Consider the following 13,282-nt stretch of genomic DNA (forward strand, 5'->3'; position numbering starts at 1 on the left):
AAGAACATGATGGCAGATGACTCTGTGGGAGACGGCACTCCAGGACCCATTACTGCCTACCTCATATCTGACTACACCCTCACGTATTCAGTGATTACTGGTGCTGTAGACGGTATAGACACAGTTAGAGCACTTCCACAATGAGGGTGTCAGGACACTAGTACTACGCTCACTGCACGAGCTCTACAGCTCCTAGTTGAGGACTTGGGAAATGATTCTTTTAATCCTTCAGTGAAGTCAATCTACGAGCCCACTTTTCATATTTAGGTGTCAGAATATATTTTTCAACGTCCATTTGTCTCGATATAGGAACAACTATAAATGCTAGACAGGAAATGAACACACCGCAGTACTCCCTCATCACCCCTCTTCCATGTGAAGTTTGTCTGCATCCGCTCATAGTCCTTCTTGCCGCGCTCATTCGTAAACCTACCCATACATCTCACGCCCGTACAACCATCTCTACACCATGTGAACCTTCTACAGCCCTCCCCGCAGCTCCTACTCGCATCACCGGCAGTTTGCGCACCGCCCAGTCCTCCGACTTTGGCACCGGTCTGTTGCGGCTATTAACAAATATCAGGTAGCCGTCCAAGTGGTTTGCGGCCTTCTGCATCTCTGCCTTTTGCTCTATGAACTTCCGTAAGAGATGATGTGGTCCCTCGCTCTCAAACACCGAGTGCCGGAGCAGGAGGGGAAACTACGGATATCCAAAACAGGAGTATTTCTAATTAGTGGAGGTGACATTTGGTGGGAGAGGAGTAGGAGGTTTATAGTGAGAGGAGAAGGAGGATCAGGAGGAGAAGGAGGATGAGGAAAAGACCTTTTATTACAGCAGGCAGCACTCCAAGATAAGCCAATTGTTTATCGATAGATATGATTTGTGCAGCCCATATCGCGATCAAGAATGTGCAGTACTTAACGAAATCCACGCGGGGGGAATGGCAAATGGCAAATGGCAAATGGCAAATTACCCAAAAGCGAAAGAATATGAGTCGGGATGGCACCCGGAGTAATCAAGGCACGTGACAGGTGACAGGTGACAGGAGACAGAAGCATGTGACGAGAGACTAGCACGTGACTGAAAAGAGACGCACGTGACGCAGGGACAAGCCACGCCACGCTGTATAAGCTCTACAGGCTCTACAAGCCAAACTCGAGCTCACGCTCTCGCGAGCTTTTCATCAAGGAGTACACAGCTTTGGGTATTCTCAAGAATATACATTACGGAAGGATCCCCCCAAGGGCTGGGCAAAAATACAAGAAAACCCACCACACTCCCCCACTCACCGGCTCGCGCGCACTTATCAGCTGTAAAATCCTTGCTTCTGGGCGGCTAGATATAGCTTGCCAAAGTCTGAGGAGCTACGTTTAAACCTAAAATACGGGCGGCAGCAGCGAAGTACAGACTAAAGCTGTTTCCTAGCACTAGACACAAGAAGGATACCTGGTATCTTGGCAGGCCTTTTTGGATATCTTTCAGCTAGTTCTTCGACGATTAATTGAACTGCTCGGTCTTTTTCCTCATCTGTAAGCGATTGGAAGACGGCAGACATTTCAGGTATCCCAGAACGGACCAAAAGAGTTGCGAGTGGAAGAGAATCATCTAGCTCGACGTAAACTTCCATAGGCTCGATCTTTATATCAATAAAATTTGCTTTCTCAAGTTGTCCCCTGATCCATTCTTCAGACGCCCATTCAGCAGGTAAAGGTGCTGGTTAGACAAAAAAGTCGTTTGAATGTTGACTGTCAGATTGTAGTCAGGTTACCGATGTGTGATAGTGTCAAGTTGCATAATGCCACATTAGTAGGGACGATTTGAAAATCGATAAGCTGTGACCGCAGTGAAAAACCAAACAAGGGAAGAGACAACATTATGACCAGAGGATTATAATTGAACATAGCTAAGATAGATTAATAATAATTGAAGCCACTGCTGCACCTTCAACCTCATAGAAAAGCCCCATCTGCACCTGAGAGACTTGTATAAAGCCCCGATGGTTTAATCAAAGGACAGAACTTTTATCTTGGACAAGAGAAGCCTTGGGGAGATACATAGTGCCATCGCCAACGAATTAGTTGACTGATTTTATCATGGAAAACCTATTCAACGAAATTCGCAGCATCTGAATCAACTTACCAGGCGGCCTATTTAGCTGCTTATACTTGCCAAGGAGTCTGAGGACCGGCAGGGTAGTAATTTTCTCTCATGTTCTGCTTCTTGCAAGGTCCCCTGCCAAGAGACACCGCCCAATATAACTTTGAAATTAGCCACGTCTGCCATACCACTTATGACTTTAAAATCCGAAAATAGTAATTTGCCAATGAAATCCCAAATCAAGAGCAAATGCAGATATTTGTTGGAAAATGCTCATAGTAAACCTCTTCGAGTTACGGTAGGGGACGAAAGAAGCACATTTTCATTCACAGGTGCCAATATAGTCGAAATCCTTTGGAAATTCTTACTGAGGCGAGTCTGGGTCATTGGTCGAAAGGGTCTCAAATTCCTTGGCTAGGGTTTCCATTATGATCTAATTAAACTACTTCGTGGATGATGGTACTAAATATCTCCCCCGTCTTTCTTCAGTCCAAGATTCATGTCTTGCAAACCAAAGAAATCATTCGGATTTATAGAAAATTTCTGGGACGTGGCTGAGCCTTAATCATAAGGTGATAATCGTACTGGTGGTACCACTCCTTACCTTCTCCAAGCCACTGTGGTCTGATCTCGACTATGAACGGTTAATGTGGACCTTCTATGGTACTTAGTTGGGTATCCGTCGTATATATGATATGTCCATGTGCCATATCATTTCATACCAATGTGGCATTATGCAACTTGACACTATCACACACCAACGAACCGATCACAATCTGACAAATCTGTATCAGCCGCAAGATCGCGATGTAGTATAACAAGTATCTGGGTGTTGTGGCACCCAAGCGCTTCGTAAGTGGCTTTATCGATGCGTTCTTACTGTAAGTGGTGAACAGTAACAGACACTTGGTCTCGTCATCTATGAACACGTTGCGGTGTGGACCCGCGAACGTGACTCCTGCAAGCTCTGGGAACCGATAAGAATAGCCACATCCAAAGTATACCATCCAGATTAGGGGCTCCACTACTTCGTCAATAATCCCTAAAATCTCTGCTACTTGATCAGGCGTCAATGTTTCAAGCCGAGTATGCGGCGGTAACAAGCTCTGAAGATACTCGGCAGACAAAAAGGCCAAACAAGGAGCCTCTGGGCTGTAATCGGTTTTTTCTATCAGGGAAACTTCGGAGCAGTGCAGCAGATCAGTTGCAAGTTCATCAACAGAGGGTAAGTGAAAACAGTCCTGTAGCTCCAGCAAGAAATTGTCAAAGTGCGTCTTCATGGTGGCATAAAAATACTTGATTTTTTCTCGCTTCAACAACTTGCCCGATACAGAAACACCATCGGGGCATTTCAGATTGACGCGATAGTTTGTATACGCGTCCCACATAGCGTCATGCACCGCTAGAGGTGAAAAGGGACAATGAGGATAGGCGTCGGTGTGAGTTTAAGCGGCGCGATTGTGGGTGTGATGGACGTGATCGTAGAGTGGCATGGTTGAGACATTGGGAATAATCATCACTCTCGCCATCGCTATCACTATTTTTACTGTCGTCATCATCTTCATTGCCATCATCACAACCACCACCAGCCAGGTCCCCAGCGCACAGTATAGTGTTTATAAGAAAAAAAATTCAAAGAGTCTAGTGTGCGGCGAATCTTATTCATATAATTGAGCTGCGGCTTAAAGTGGCGGCCTCCGTGAACAGGTTCAGACCAGTTGAAAACCGTGAGTTTTACCAAAGCCTCAAGTACTGACGCCAAGCGATCGTAGTCAGTCAACAGATCTTGGCACAGTTTAGAAAGTGCTCTCAGCTTTGTATTGTTGAGAAGCACCTCGAGCGATAAGGGCTGCAGACGTTCCTGCAGATATTCCTTGCTTTCATACACGAAGAAAAACAGTTCGTGAGCATGCAAGAGCAGGAAGTAAAAGTTTGTGAAAATCATGGCATAACTGATAATGGTGACGGCCTTATACCTCTTAAAAAGTGATTTCGGCCGGGAACAATCAAAGTTGGAGGTCTTCATGTATCTAGAGTTCTGATAAGCAATGGTCATCTTATTAAGACATTACGAATATCTTGCGACACTCATTTCGATACCTATCTTTGACGCGATAAAGATTCTGCAGCACTTTTAAGTCAGACTGTTGATTGAATTGGGACGTATCTGCCATAAAGATGGTTTTCAAAGTAGAATTGGTTTTTTCAGCAGCAAGGTCTTGGTGTGGATATTTTAACCGGTCTTGCTCCACTTGGGTACCAGCTGAGACAATGGATAGTAGCGATTTCAACTGCAACTGAGGGTATGCTCTTTCTAAATGTGCTGGCACGTAAATGAGAAACTTTCCACAGACGTTGTGGTATGCAAGAGGAATCACATCCAATATATAAACCGGAAGCTTGGCATTTGTAACAGGATCTCTTGGAATTGAACGGCCCCAGTGCGAAGCTTTGAACCCTACCTTGCCAAACAAACCTGGCCTTTATAGAAGGCACTGCATCAAACAAGTTCTTGAAAGTACAACTAAAAAGGTCACCTGGCTCTTTATAGTATTCAAATATGTTTTTGAGGTTTTGAGTCTCCAAGAACACACGCGCTTAGGCTTGGATGGTCCACAGCACTGGAAAGGGTCGATGGCCGAAACGCGGTGTCTCTGGCGACTAGGGTTCTCGTCAATGATGACAATGTTGCCGTTTACCACGGCAATGCCAGAGCAGGAGGGAAAAGTATGGATATCCAAAATAGGAGTGTTTCTAATTAGTGGAGGTGACATTTGGTACGAGAGAGAACGAGGATGAGCAGGATGAGGAGGAGGAGGAGAGCTTCTTTTATCACCGCAGACAGCTCTTCAAGATAAGCCAATTGTTTACCGATAGATAAGGTTGGTGCAGCCCATATCGCCATCAAGAGTGTGCAGTACTGTAACGAAACCCACGCGGGGGGATGGCAAATGGCAAATTACCCAATAGCGTAAGAATATGAGCCGCGACAGCACCCGGAGTGATCGGAGCATGTGACGGGTGAGAGTAGCAAGTTATAGGAGCACTTGAGCATGTGACGAAGAATAGGGGCAAGCAGACACACACACCCCACACTCTTTGGCTTGCGCACACTTATCAGAAATATTCAAGGAAACAATACGAAAAAACGTCTAAATGCACCATTGCGCTTTCCTTAAATGTTATGCACATGCGGACTTCTCCCAACCAATTAAGTGCCTATTTCCGCACCTTCGTATGTAACTTGGAAACAAAACAGAACTTCGTTTCTTTTTGTTTTAATTCTACTTACACTGACCAGAGGATTCGGGTGCACTTATTTCAGACGCCAAAAGAGCTTGGAAGTGCGCTATCGGGTGCTATATAAGTTGCTTATTGGTAAAAGCTCGCAGCTCTGGCCGTCTGTTCTGATTGGTGGAAAACCGATTATTCATAAATTTAATATGATAAAATCAAAAGGCCAAAATCTTGGTACTTTTCCGAGGCGCGGCTTCTTGAGAGAGTTCCTACGCAATTACAGAGACGAAATGATGCGAAAGTGTCCCATAGTTTTGAATCAAAATCTTCGACACGAAACTCAGCTTCAGTTTCTCCAGCAAGCGAAGAAAAAGTTCACTATTCGAAATTAAAAGAATGCGAGATAATAAAAGAAGTTTGCAGCAGCAATACTTATAAAGTACTGCTGATTACATCGGCTTTTTGCTGTGGTTTTGCCTATTATCTAGACTACAGCATTCGTTCAGTATTCACCAGTTATGCAACAGCATCTTTTGAACTGCATTCACTACTTTCAACCATCATGGTTCTGAATGCAGTTGATTTTGGCTCGTTTATCTGACTATTTTGGAAGATTAGAGATATTTTTGACTTCTACCGTTCTCTATATTGCACGTTCAATAGTAGAGTCGCCGGCTTACAACATAAGTGCTTATGGCGCAGGTGCCGTTCTCTATAACGTTGGGTTCTGTTGTGTTAATATTGTCCTGCTTGTTGTTATGTCTGACTTCTCATCTCTTAAGTGGAGAGTGCTCTACCAGTTCGCACCAACATGGGGTTGTGTAGTGATTCCATGGATATCTGGTGATGTTGTAAATTCCATAGGCCCTATCAAACATTGGTCTTGGGGAATAGGGTTTTGGGCTTTTTCTTTTCCTTTAGCGTCTCTGCCCTTCATTTGCTGCATGGTATACATGATATACACAACTAGAAAGTCAGACCAGTGGAAGTTGTTCAATCAAGAAAAACCACTGAATGAGGCAAAACTACTCACTCGAGTGATGAGGATATTTCACCAAGTTGATTTCATAGGAACATTAATCTTTAGCGTCGCCTTAGGCTGCGTTTTGGTACCATTAACTTTGGCTGGGGGTTATTCAAGTAAGTGGTCACACAGCGATTCCATTGTTCCCCTGGTAGTGGGTAGCGTTCTGTTCGTTTTTTACATTGTTTGGGAAAGTTTTATGGCTTCCTACCCAGCTTTGCCTTTCAAGTTGTTAAAAGACCGTGGAATTTGGATCCCAATTCTAGCAGGCTTTCTGATGGACTTGGTATATTATTTTTCATGTGACTACATGTACCCTGTGCTTATGGTGGCTATTAATGAGTCTACTAAGTCTGCCACCAATATTGCATCCCTTCCTCTTTTTGTCACCACAGTGGCCTCGCCATTCTTTGCCGTGCTATTGAGATGGACTGGAAGATTAAAATGGTATGCTATTGGGGGATTTGCAATTTGGATGGTTTCGCTTGGTCTTTTTTTCAGATACAGATGTGGAGAAGGCTCACACGACGGCATGGTCGCAGCTGTTGTATTGCTGGGGCTAGGACGAACATTTACTCAGTTCCCGCTGCTTACGACTATGCAAGCGAGAGCACCGCACACAAAAATGGCCACAGTTACTGGTTTGTTCCATGTTTGGGGATCTGTAGGAAGTGTCGTAGGCGCTTCTATCTCAGGGGCTGTTTGGACGCAGAAAATGCCTAAGAAACTTCTCAAAATGTTGGGCAGCAATGGACTAGCCACTGCAGCATATGCTTCACCGTACACATTTATAATCTCGTACCCATGGGGAACTTCCGAAAGATTAGCGGTTGTTTTGGCTTACAAAAATGTTCAGAAAGATACCCCATTAAAATCCAAAATTGATAACGATGCTGAAATAGAAATGACTACAAGCGAGGTATGATTGAGTTCAAGCGGATCGGATAATAAAAGTAAAGCTCAACTCAAAGGTTGTCAAATCGTAACCGAATCGCTGATATGTGATAGTGCCAAGTTGCATAATGTTGCATTAGGACAAAGTGACTTAACACGAGAGAAGTTGTGACAACAGTACGACCCAAACAGAACATGATGCACAATTGTGACCAGGAGACAGAACCAGTAGAGACTAGGAAGAGAGAGAGATAATTGACGCCACGGGTGTAGCTAAGCCACGGGTGCAATTCTCATCTTATGGTTAAGCTCAGCCACGTCCCAGAAAATTTGTATAAATCTGGATGATTTCTTTGGTTTCCAAGGTATAAATCTTGGACTGAAGAAAGACGGGGGAGATATTTAGTATCATCATCCACGAAGTAGTTTACGTAGATCATAATGGAAACCCTAGCCAAGGAATTTGAGACCCTTTCGACCAATGACCCAGACACGCCTCAATATTATTGATGTATGTTTTCCTTCCCAAACCGTCCTGCGGAGATCTCAACGTTGAAAAAGAGGCCCCGTAACTTTTCTAATATAAAACATTAGACATGAAGTGCAATGTAAGGATTAATTATGTGCTTGTTGTGAAAGAGGCCGGTCTGCCTGAATACCTCGCGTAGACCTCCGTAGTGCGCATCAAGGCTCACGTGTTACTTTCAAGGGCCATGGAACGTACATAAACTTGTATCGAAAGAAAAATGGTATTCAAAGTCAGCACTGGGGACGAATCACGAATCCAGTCACGAATCCGATCCGTTTTTGATGATTACTGGATTCAAATCCGCTTGTATAAGATGATTTAAAACGGCGAAACCAGTTACGAATCCAGACGATATCAATTCATTAAAGGCGCTATGTTTACGATTCTTTCGTGTTCTGCCATCAAACTTCTAACTAGCCATGCCATTAGCAACCAACAGCTTAAACTCTTGACGGTATATCATAGGGCAATGCACTACCTGCGGGCTAAACGCAGAAAGAACTATAGAGAATTGCACAATGGCTTCCCAAAACGCAAAAAAATTGAAAGAACAGCGTCTGTTGGAGATCTCAGCTCCGCTGACACTCTTGTGGATGAGGGCGTCGAGGACTTGTTTGAAGAAAGAGGACCTGAAGCTCAAGCATGCATCTCCACCGAGGAAGGCAATGAGTAATAGGTTAGAACTAGCGAGGATGAAGAAGAAGCCATGATTTCTTCTGAAGAAGGCGAGGATGAGCCTAGCAACGAGATGAGTGAAACGCAAGGCCAATGTAATACAAGAGAGGAATTTGATATTATTCCGATAGCTGCGCGGCAACGTTTTAGCAGGAGTTCAACTGATAATTCAACTCCAGTAATAAGCCAGACACTGCAACTTCTCCCTTCAAACAACACTGAACCAATAGTGCGCCAGGAAATGACGGGACTTCCTATTCAAAGAGCCAGCACAGCAACCATCAATCAGGTCGTTTCATTCCCTATTCAGAGCCTGCGGTACACTAGCACAAACAAAAGAGTGGTTCATGACCCTAACGTCCAGTCTAACCAGTTTCATCACCATAGTAGCTCAAGTGACTCCGATAGTCGTTCCGAAGCAGATTCCCGAGAAGTATCAGGCAGCGTCCTCAAGCGGAACCTACGCAAAGCTTTGGAAACTGAGGAATCTTTTAGAGAAGAGTTCGGATTTGGTTTCGAAAAATTTTCCATGAACCCTTTGATAAACCATTCATAGATCCCACTTCTCGTTACCATGAGACAAGCGAAATTCAAAATAGGAAATTTAGTTCTTGGCTGGTTACTTCACCTTACGGAATCTGGGTTACAAAGGTAAATAGTCCAGAGCCTTTTGCAGTGTGCAAATTTGAGAAATGTGGCCACAAATTTTCTCTACGGAGAAACCCCACTTCCTCAAATATAATTCGACATTTCAGGCGGCAACACAAAAGCGACTATGATTTATTTCAATGGCGGTTGCATTATGAACAGAAGCCTCTAGACAGTTTCTCAACAGTTCGCTCAGTTAACAAAAAGCCATTCCCTTTACTAAGAGATTCATGTCATTTCTCACCTTAAACATAAAAAAAATTCACCTTCTGAATGTCTTTATTGAGGGCTTCATTCCATTTAGCTTTGTGGAGACATCGGTACTGAAAACGCTACTTAACGCTCACGATGTAAAAGGAAACATGGTAATTTCATCGCGGAAGGGGCTGGTGAGGCTCTTAGCCCAATTTGAAGAGGAATTTAATCAGCATTTAATGCATGCATTGCGATACTCACACAACATGAACCTTTTGCTGGATATGTAGACTTCAACCAGTCAAAAAAGCTATCTTGCGGTGATTGTTTCTTTCTGTCCCAACTTAGATAGAAAGTCACCGCTAATGTTGGAAGACATCACTACAGGCCGAAATCCCAACACCCACATTCTGGATTTCGTGGATCTGAGCGATGAGCGGCATACCGCTGATAATATAAAGACAGCTTTACTGAGATGTCTTTCGAGATATTCAATTAGCCACAAGATAGGTAGCGTCACCTTGGATAATGGCTCAAACAACATCGCTATGCTTGAGGCTCTGGACAAAGATCTTCAGAAGGGCATTGGAACCAGCTCCGAGGGAGGTCTCGTAAAAATCAGGTGCATGCATCATTTTTTGAACCGTGTTTTTCTTGACTTGCTGAAACCTTTCGAAAAACATTACAGCGAATTGTTATCAAGGATCGACAAGCTCACATACTATTTGAAAAGTAATGTCTACATGAGAGGAAAAGTGCGGTCATACATCCCACTCACGATTCCTAAGCATAATAATACGCGGTTTCTCTCGCGCCATCGCCAGCTCGAAGCTTTTCTCAAAGTTTCTAAAGGAGTAAAGGCATTTTTCTTTGACAATCGGTTTGATCCCGATTATCCGCTATCCCAAGAGGATGGCTCAATATTCTGTTATGGGCAAGATGAGGTGGATTCTATCTTATTCTTTGTGCGGCTCACTCGTATTTTTTTCAGGAGTTTACAATGATGCTACAAGATGATTCTATGAACAATCTCCCTGGGGGAATTGAGCATTACTTGCACATTAACCAGTACTTTGAAGCTTGCGAAGCCTTGAAAAATGCCTCGGCCAGTAGTCAGCAGCTGCAAGACATTGGACTCAAACAGTCACATCTATCTATCCCCAGGGAAACACATCATGTCCTGCTATCTGCTGTTTTAAGTGCAAGGTCAAAGTTTAACAAATAAGGGATATAGTGTATGCTGAACCTGACTTCTGGGCTGCACATATCCTACAACCAACTGTTAAAATATGCGTATTGACTAACAGTTCTGATGAGCCATTCCAAAAAGAAGTTTTGCAATCAGTTGACAGATACGTCAATCTTTGGTTCCAGGATTTTAGAGAGAAATATCTTTTTTCTTCTAACCGTACGCATCTAACGTCACCTACAGCCAACTCTCATGGCACCGGAGGCAACAAGTTCAGAGTACCCAAAAACCTTGAAAGATCCCGTGTGAGGAACGTCGCCATGCGTAATGCTACAGTTAGAAGTGAATGACAAATATATTTAGACGAGCCTGTGGAAACTGGAAGTGATTATTTGGGGCACTGGCTCAGTAACAAGTCACGCTTTCGGGCTCTTTGTTCGCTGGCCTTATCTTTCTATCACACGAAGCTTTCGACTGCAGATGTCGAGAGATGCTTTTTCTATCAGCAAGCGAGTCCTTGAGAACAGATTTTCGCTTGCGAGCGAAAACTTAAGGCGAATTATGATAATTCGAAACCGAATGAAATTTTTTGACTTGAGTTCAAGGATGAATAAGGTCAAAGGTCTCCCATTGGAATTTATGGATCAGCGAAGACGAAGAATCTGATTATAACGCCTCAGATTTCACAATAAGGTCAGAATCCCAGCCTGGCCAAATCATAACAATTCCGCCTAACGACTCTAGTGATAGTTCTGAAAACTAACAATAAGGGTGAAGGTTGATTTAATCGCCAAATCCCAAATCTACACAAACCCCAAGTAGCTAACGAACGCACGTTACCATCATCATTGTCCAATGCATCTTCGTACAAAAGTAGTGATTCGCCAGAATTGACGAATCAGGTCCCGTGTAACGTTACTGGATTCGCGAATTCCCGCATTCGCGGTCAAAAAAAGTCGGATTCGCCGGATTCGTCCCTAGTGCTTGTTTATCTGCTATGAGGGCATTAGTTACGGTTACGAAGTTACTGCAGAGGGATGACACTTCCGACGATGGGCCAGGGAGAGGATTATTTACGGTCCTCGGAGATTTGCGCTTAGCCACACTTGTTCCTGTTCATCAATCGAAATTGAAATGGTAACAAGATGTGTAACTAACCATGGTTAGAGCTATATTATGCCAGGCAGATCGAAGCGACTTGTTACATGTAACAATGTCCTAAAATTCGTAGCGAATTCACCTGTTAATACAAGAAACCGCCATTTTATTGTCTCAAAACCGTATAGAAATGAGCCCCAAGGACACAGTGCCAGTGTCTCTAAGCATATTCTCGGCTATTGTTCTAATGCGCGAATAGCAACAAATAGGCATACCAAAAATGCAGAAGTTAACATACCCAGGAAAAGAGCATCTAGGTAAGGAGCAGGTGAGAAAAGTTGACGAAAAGAATAAAGAAGTTCAACAAAGTCTCGCAAAAAAGAAGAGCAGCGACCGGCCAGCATACTGGTTATCAAGGAATGAAGCTGATTTGTTTCTTTCCTTATTCCCGTATTTAGAACCCATTGACAAGCATCTTAGCTACTAAAGAACCTGCCAATATGGGGAGCCAAAAAGAGTACTTCAGAATTTTGTAAAATGCGAATACTGAAACTTTTGATAAAATTGAGCCGCAACCCGGTGCAGGGTTATCAAGGCATTATGAAGGTCTCTGTATAGTTAATACAGTATCTGCTAAAACAGCTCGCATGTTTCATGCGAATCTCTTATTAGCAAGAGAACTGCTTTTACTTTAAAAGTGCCTTTATAGGTCTTGGCATTCATCAACTTGAAGGAGCATGTTCAAATTCAAATTTTAATGGTCGATTACTTCTCAAACAAATTATGTATAAGAATAAAGTTTTATGAATAAAACTTTTATGGTATCCAGTTCATTTTTATTGTCTTTTAGGGCATGAAAACAACTCATTTGATCAACGTGTGCTCTTTCCAGATCCTTGAACAAAACTCATAAACCTTCAACACAGTTTTCGTTTTTTGGCATATATTAATCGCGCTCAAAAATTGGTCACAACACTCCACGGAAGGTGGTCTGAAAATACCGGAGCTTCACTTAAATGCATACATTGTTGGGCAAGTAATGAGCTCAACATGTGTTTTTAGTGGCGCCCCTTTTATTCCACAATATAGTTACAGTTTCTTGCAAAAATCTTAAAAACGGGCGAAAACAGCTTGAAGGTTGCCACGGTTAATTGTTGTGGGACTCTAACCCTCGATCGAAATAGTCACATGAACTGGTACCTATATTACGTGACACCCTAGAAACGATTCGACTTTTCCGTCTTAGAGCCTTCTTTCTAGCCAAGGAAAGAGAGTGGAAAGTTGCTGGGGGTTTCAAAAACTGTACAGTGTTTCTAGGAAACACAGCTTGGCGACAATAGGGTGCTAATACGGCGCTAATACGGAGCTAACGAGGGGATAACGAGGGGATAACGCAGCCGCGTTAAATCCGCGTTAAAGCCGCGCTCTTGGCTGCTTAGCGCCTCGCCGCTTGTAACCATGAGCCTAACTTCAAGAAAGCTCTTCTATATAAGAGTAAGTATGAGATATGGAATTGAAACCCAAACTTTTTTCGGGCTTTAAGCTCAAAGTGTATGAAAGTGCTTATTACAGGTGGATCAGGTTTCATTGGATCTGGTGTGGTTTCTGAGCTCCTCAGTTCAGACCACGCAGTCATAGCTTTGGCGAGGTCTGAAGAGCCTGCCAGGAAGTTGAGATCATTAGGTTCTGGCGTAG

At 43.4% G+C, this 13,282-nt stretch overlaps 1 protein-coding gene across 1 annotated transcript, besides 3 other annotated features; it reads left to right on the forward strand.

The window, feature by feature from the left end:
* Nucleotides 1–2,466: 2,466 nt before the first annotated feature.
* Nucleotides 2,467–2,880: a long terminal repeat.
* A 3,027-nt stretch (nt 2,881–5,907) lies between these two features.
* ENB1 (Enb1p) lies at nt 5,908–7,284 on the forward strand (the record flags this gene model as incomplete). Its single annotated transcript, XM_002555009.1, has 1 exon — nt 5,908–7,284. The coding sequence occupies one exon, from the start codon at nt 5,908–5,910 to the stop codon at nt 7,282–7,284; it is 1,377 nt and encodes a 458-aa protein (XP_002555055.1).
* Nucleotides 7,285–7,540: 256 nt separating this feature from the next.
* Nucleotides 7,541–7,756: a long terminal repeat.
* Nucleotides 7,757–8,029: 273 nt separating this feature from the next.
* Nucleotides 8,030–11,474: a mobile genetic element (DNA transposon of KLTH part of the newly discovered ROVER DNA transposon family of the Kluyveromyces:degenerate copy).
* Nucleotides 11,475–13,282: the final 1,808 nt, after the last annotated feature.

This window comes from Lachancea thermotolerans (assembly GCF_000142805.1).
Source record: "Lachancea thermotolerans CBS 6340 chromosome G complete sequence".
NCBI classification, from domain to species: Eukaryota; Fungi; Ascomycota; class Saccharomycetes; order Saccharomycetales; family Saccharomycetaceae; genus Lachancea; species Lachancea thermotolerans.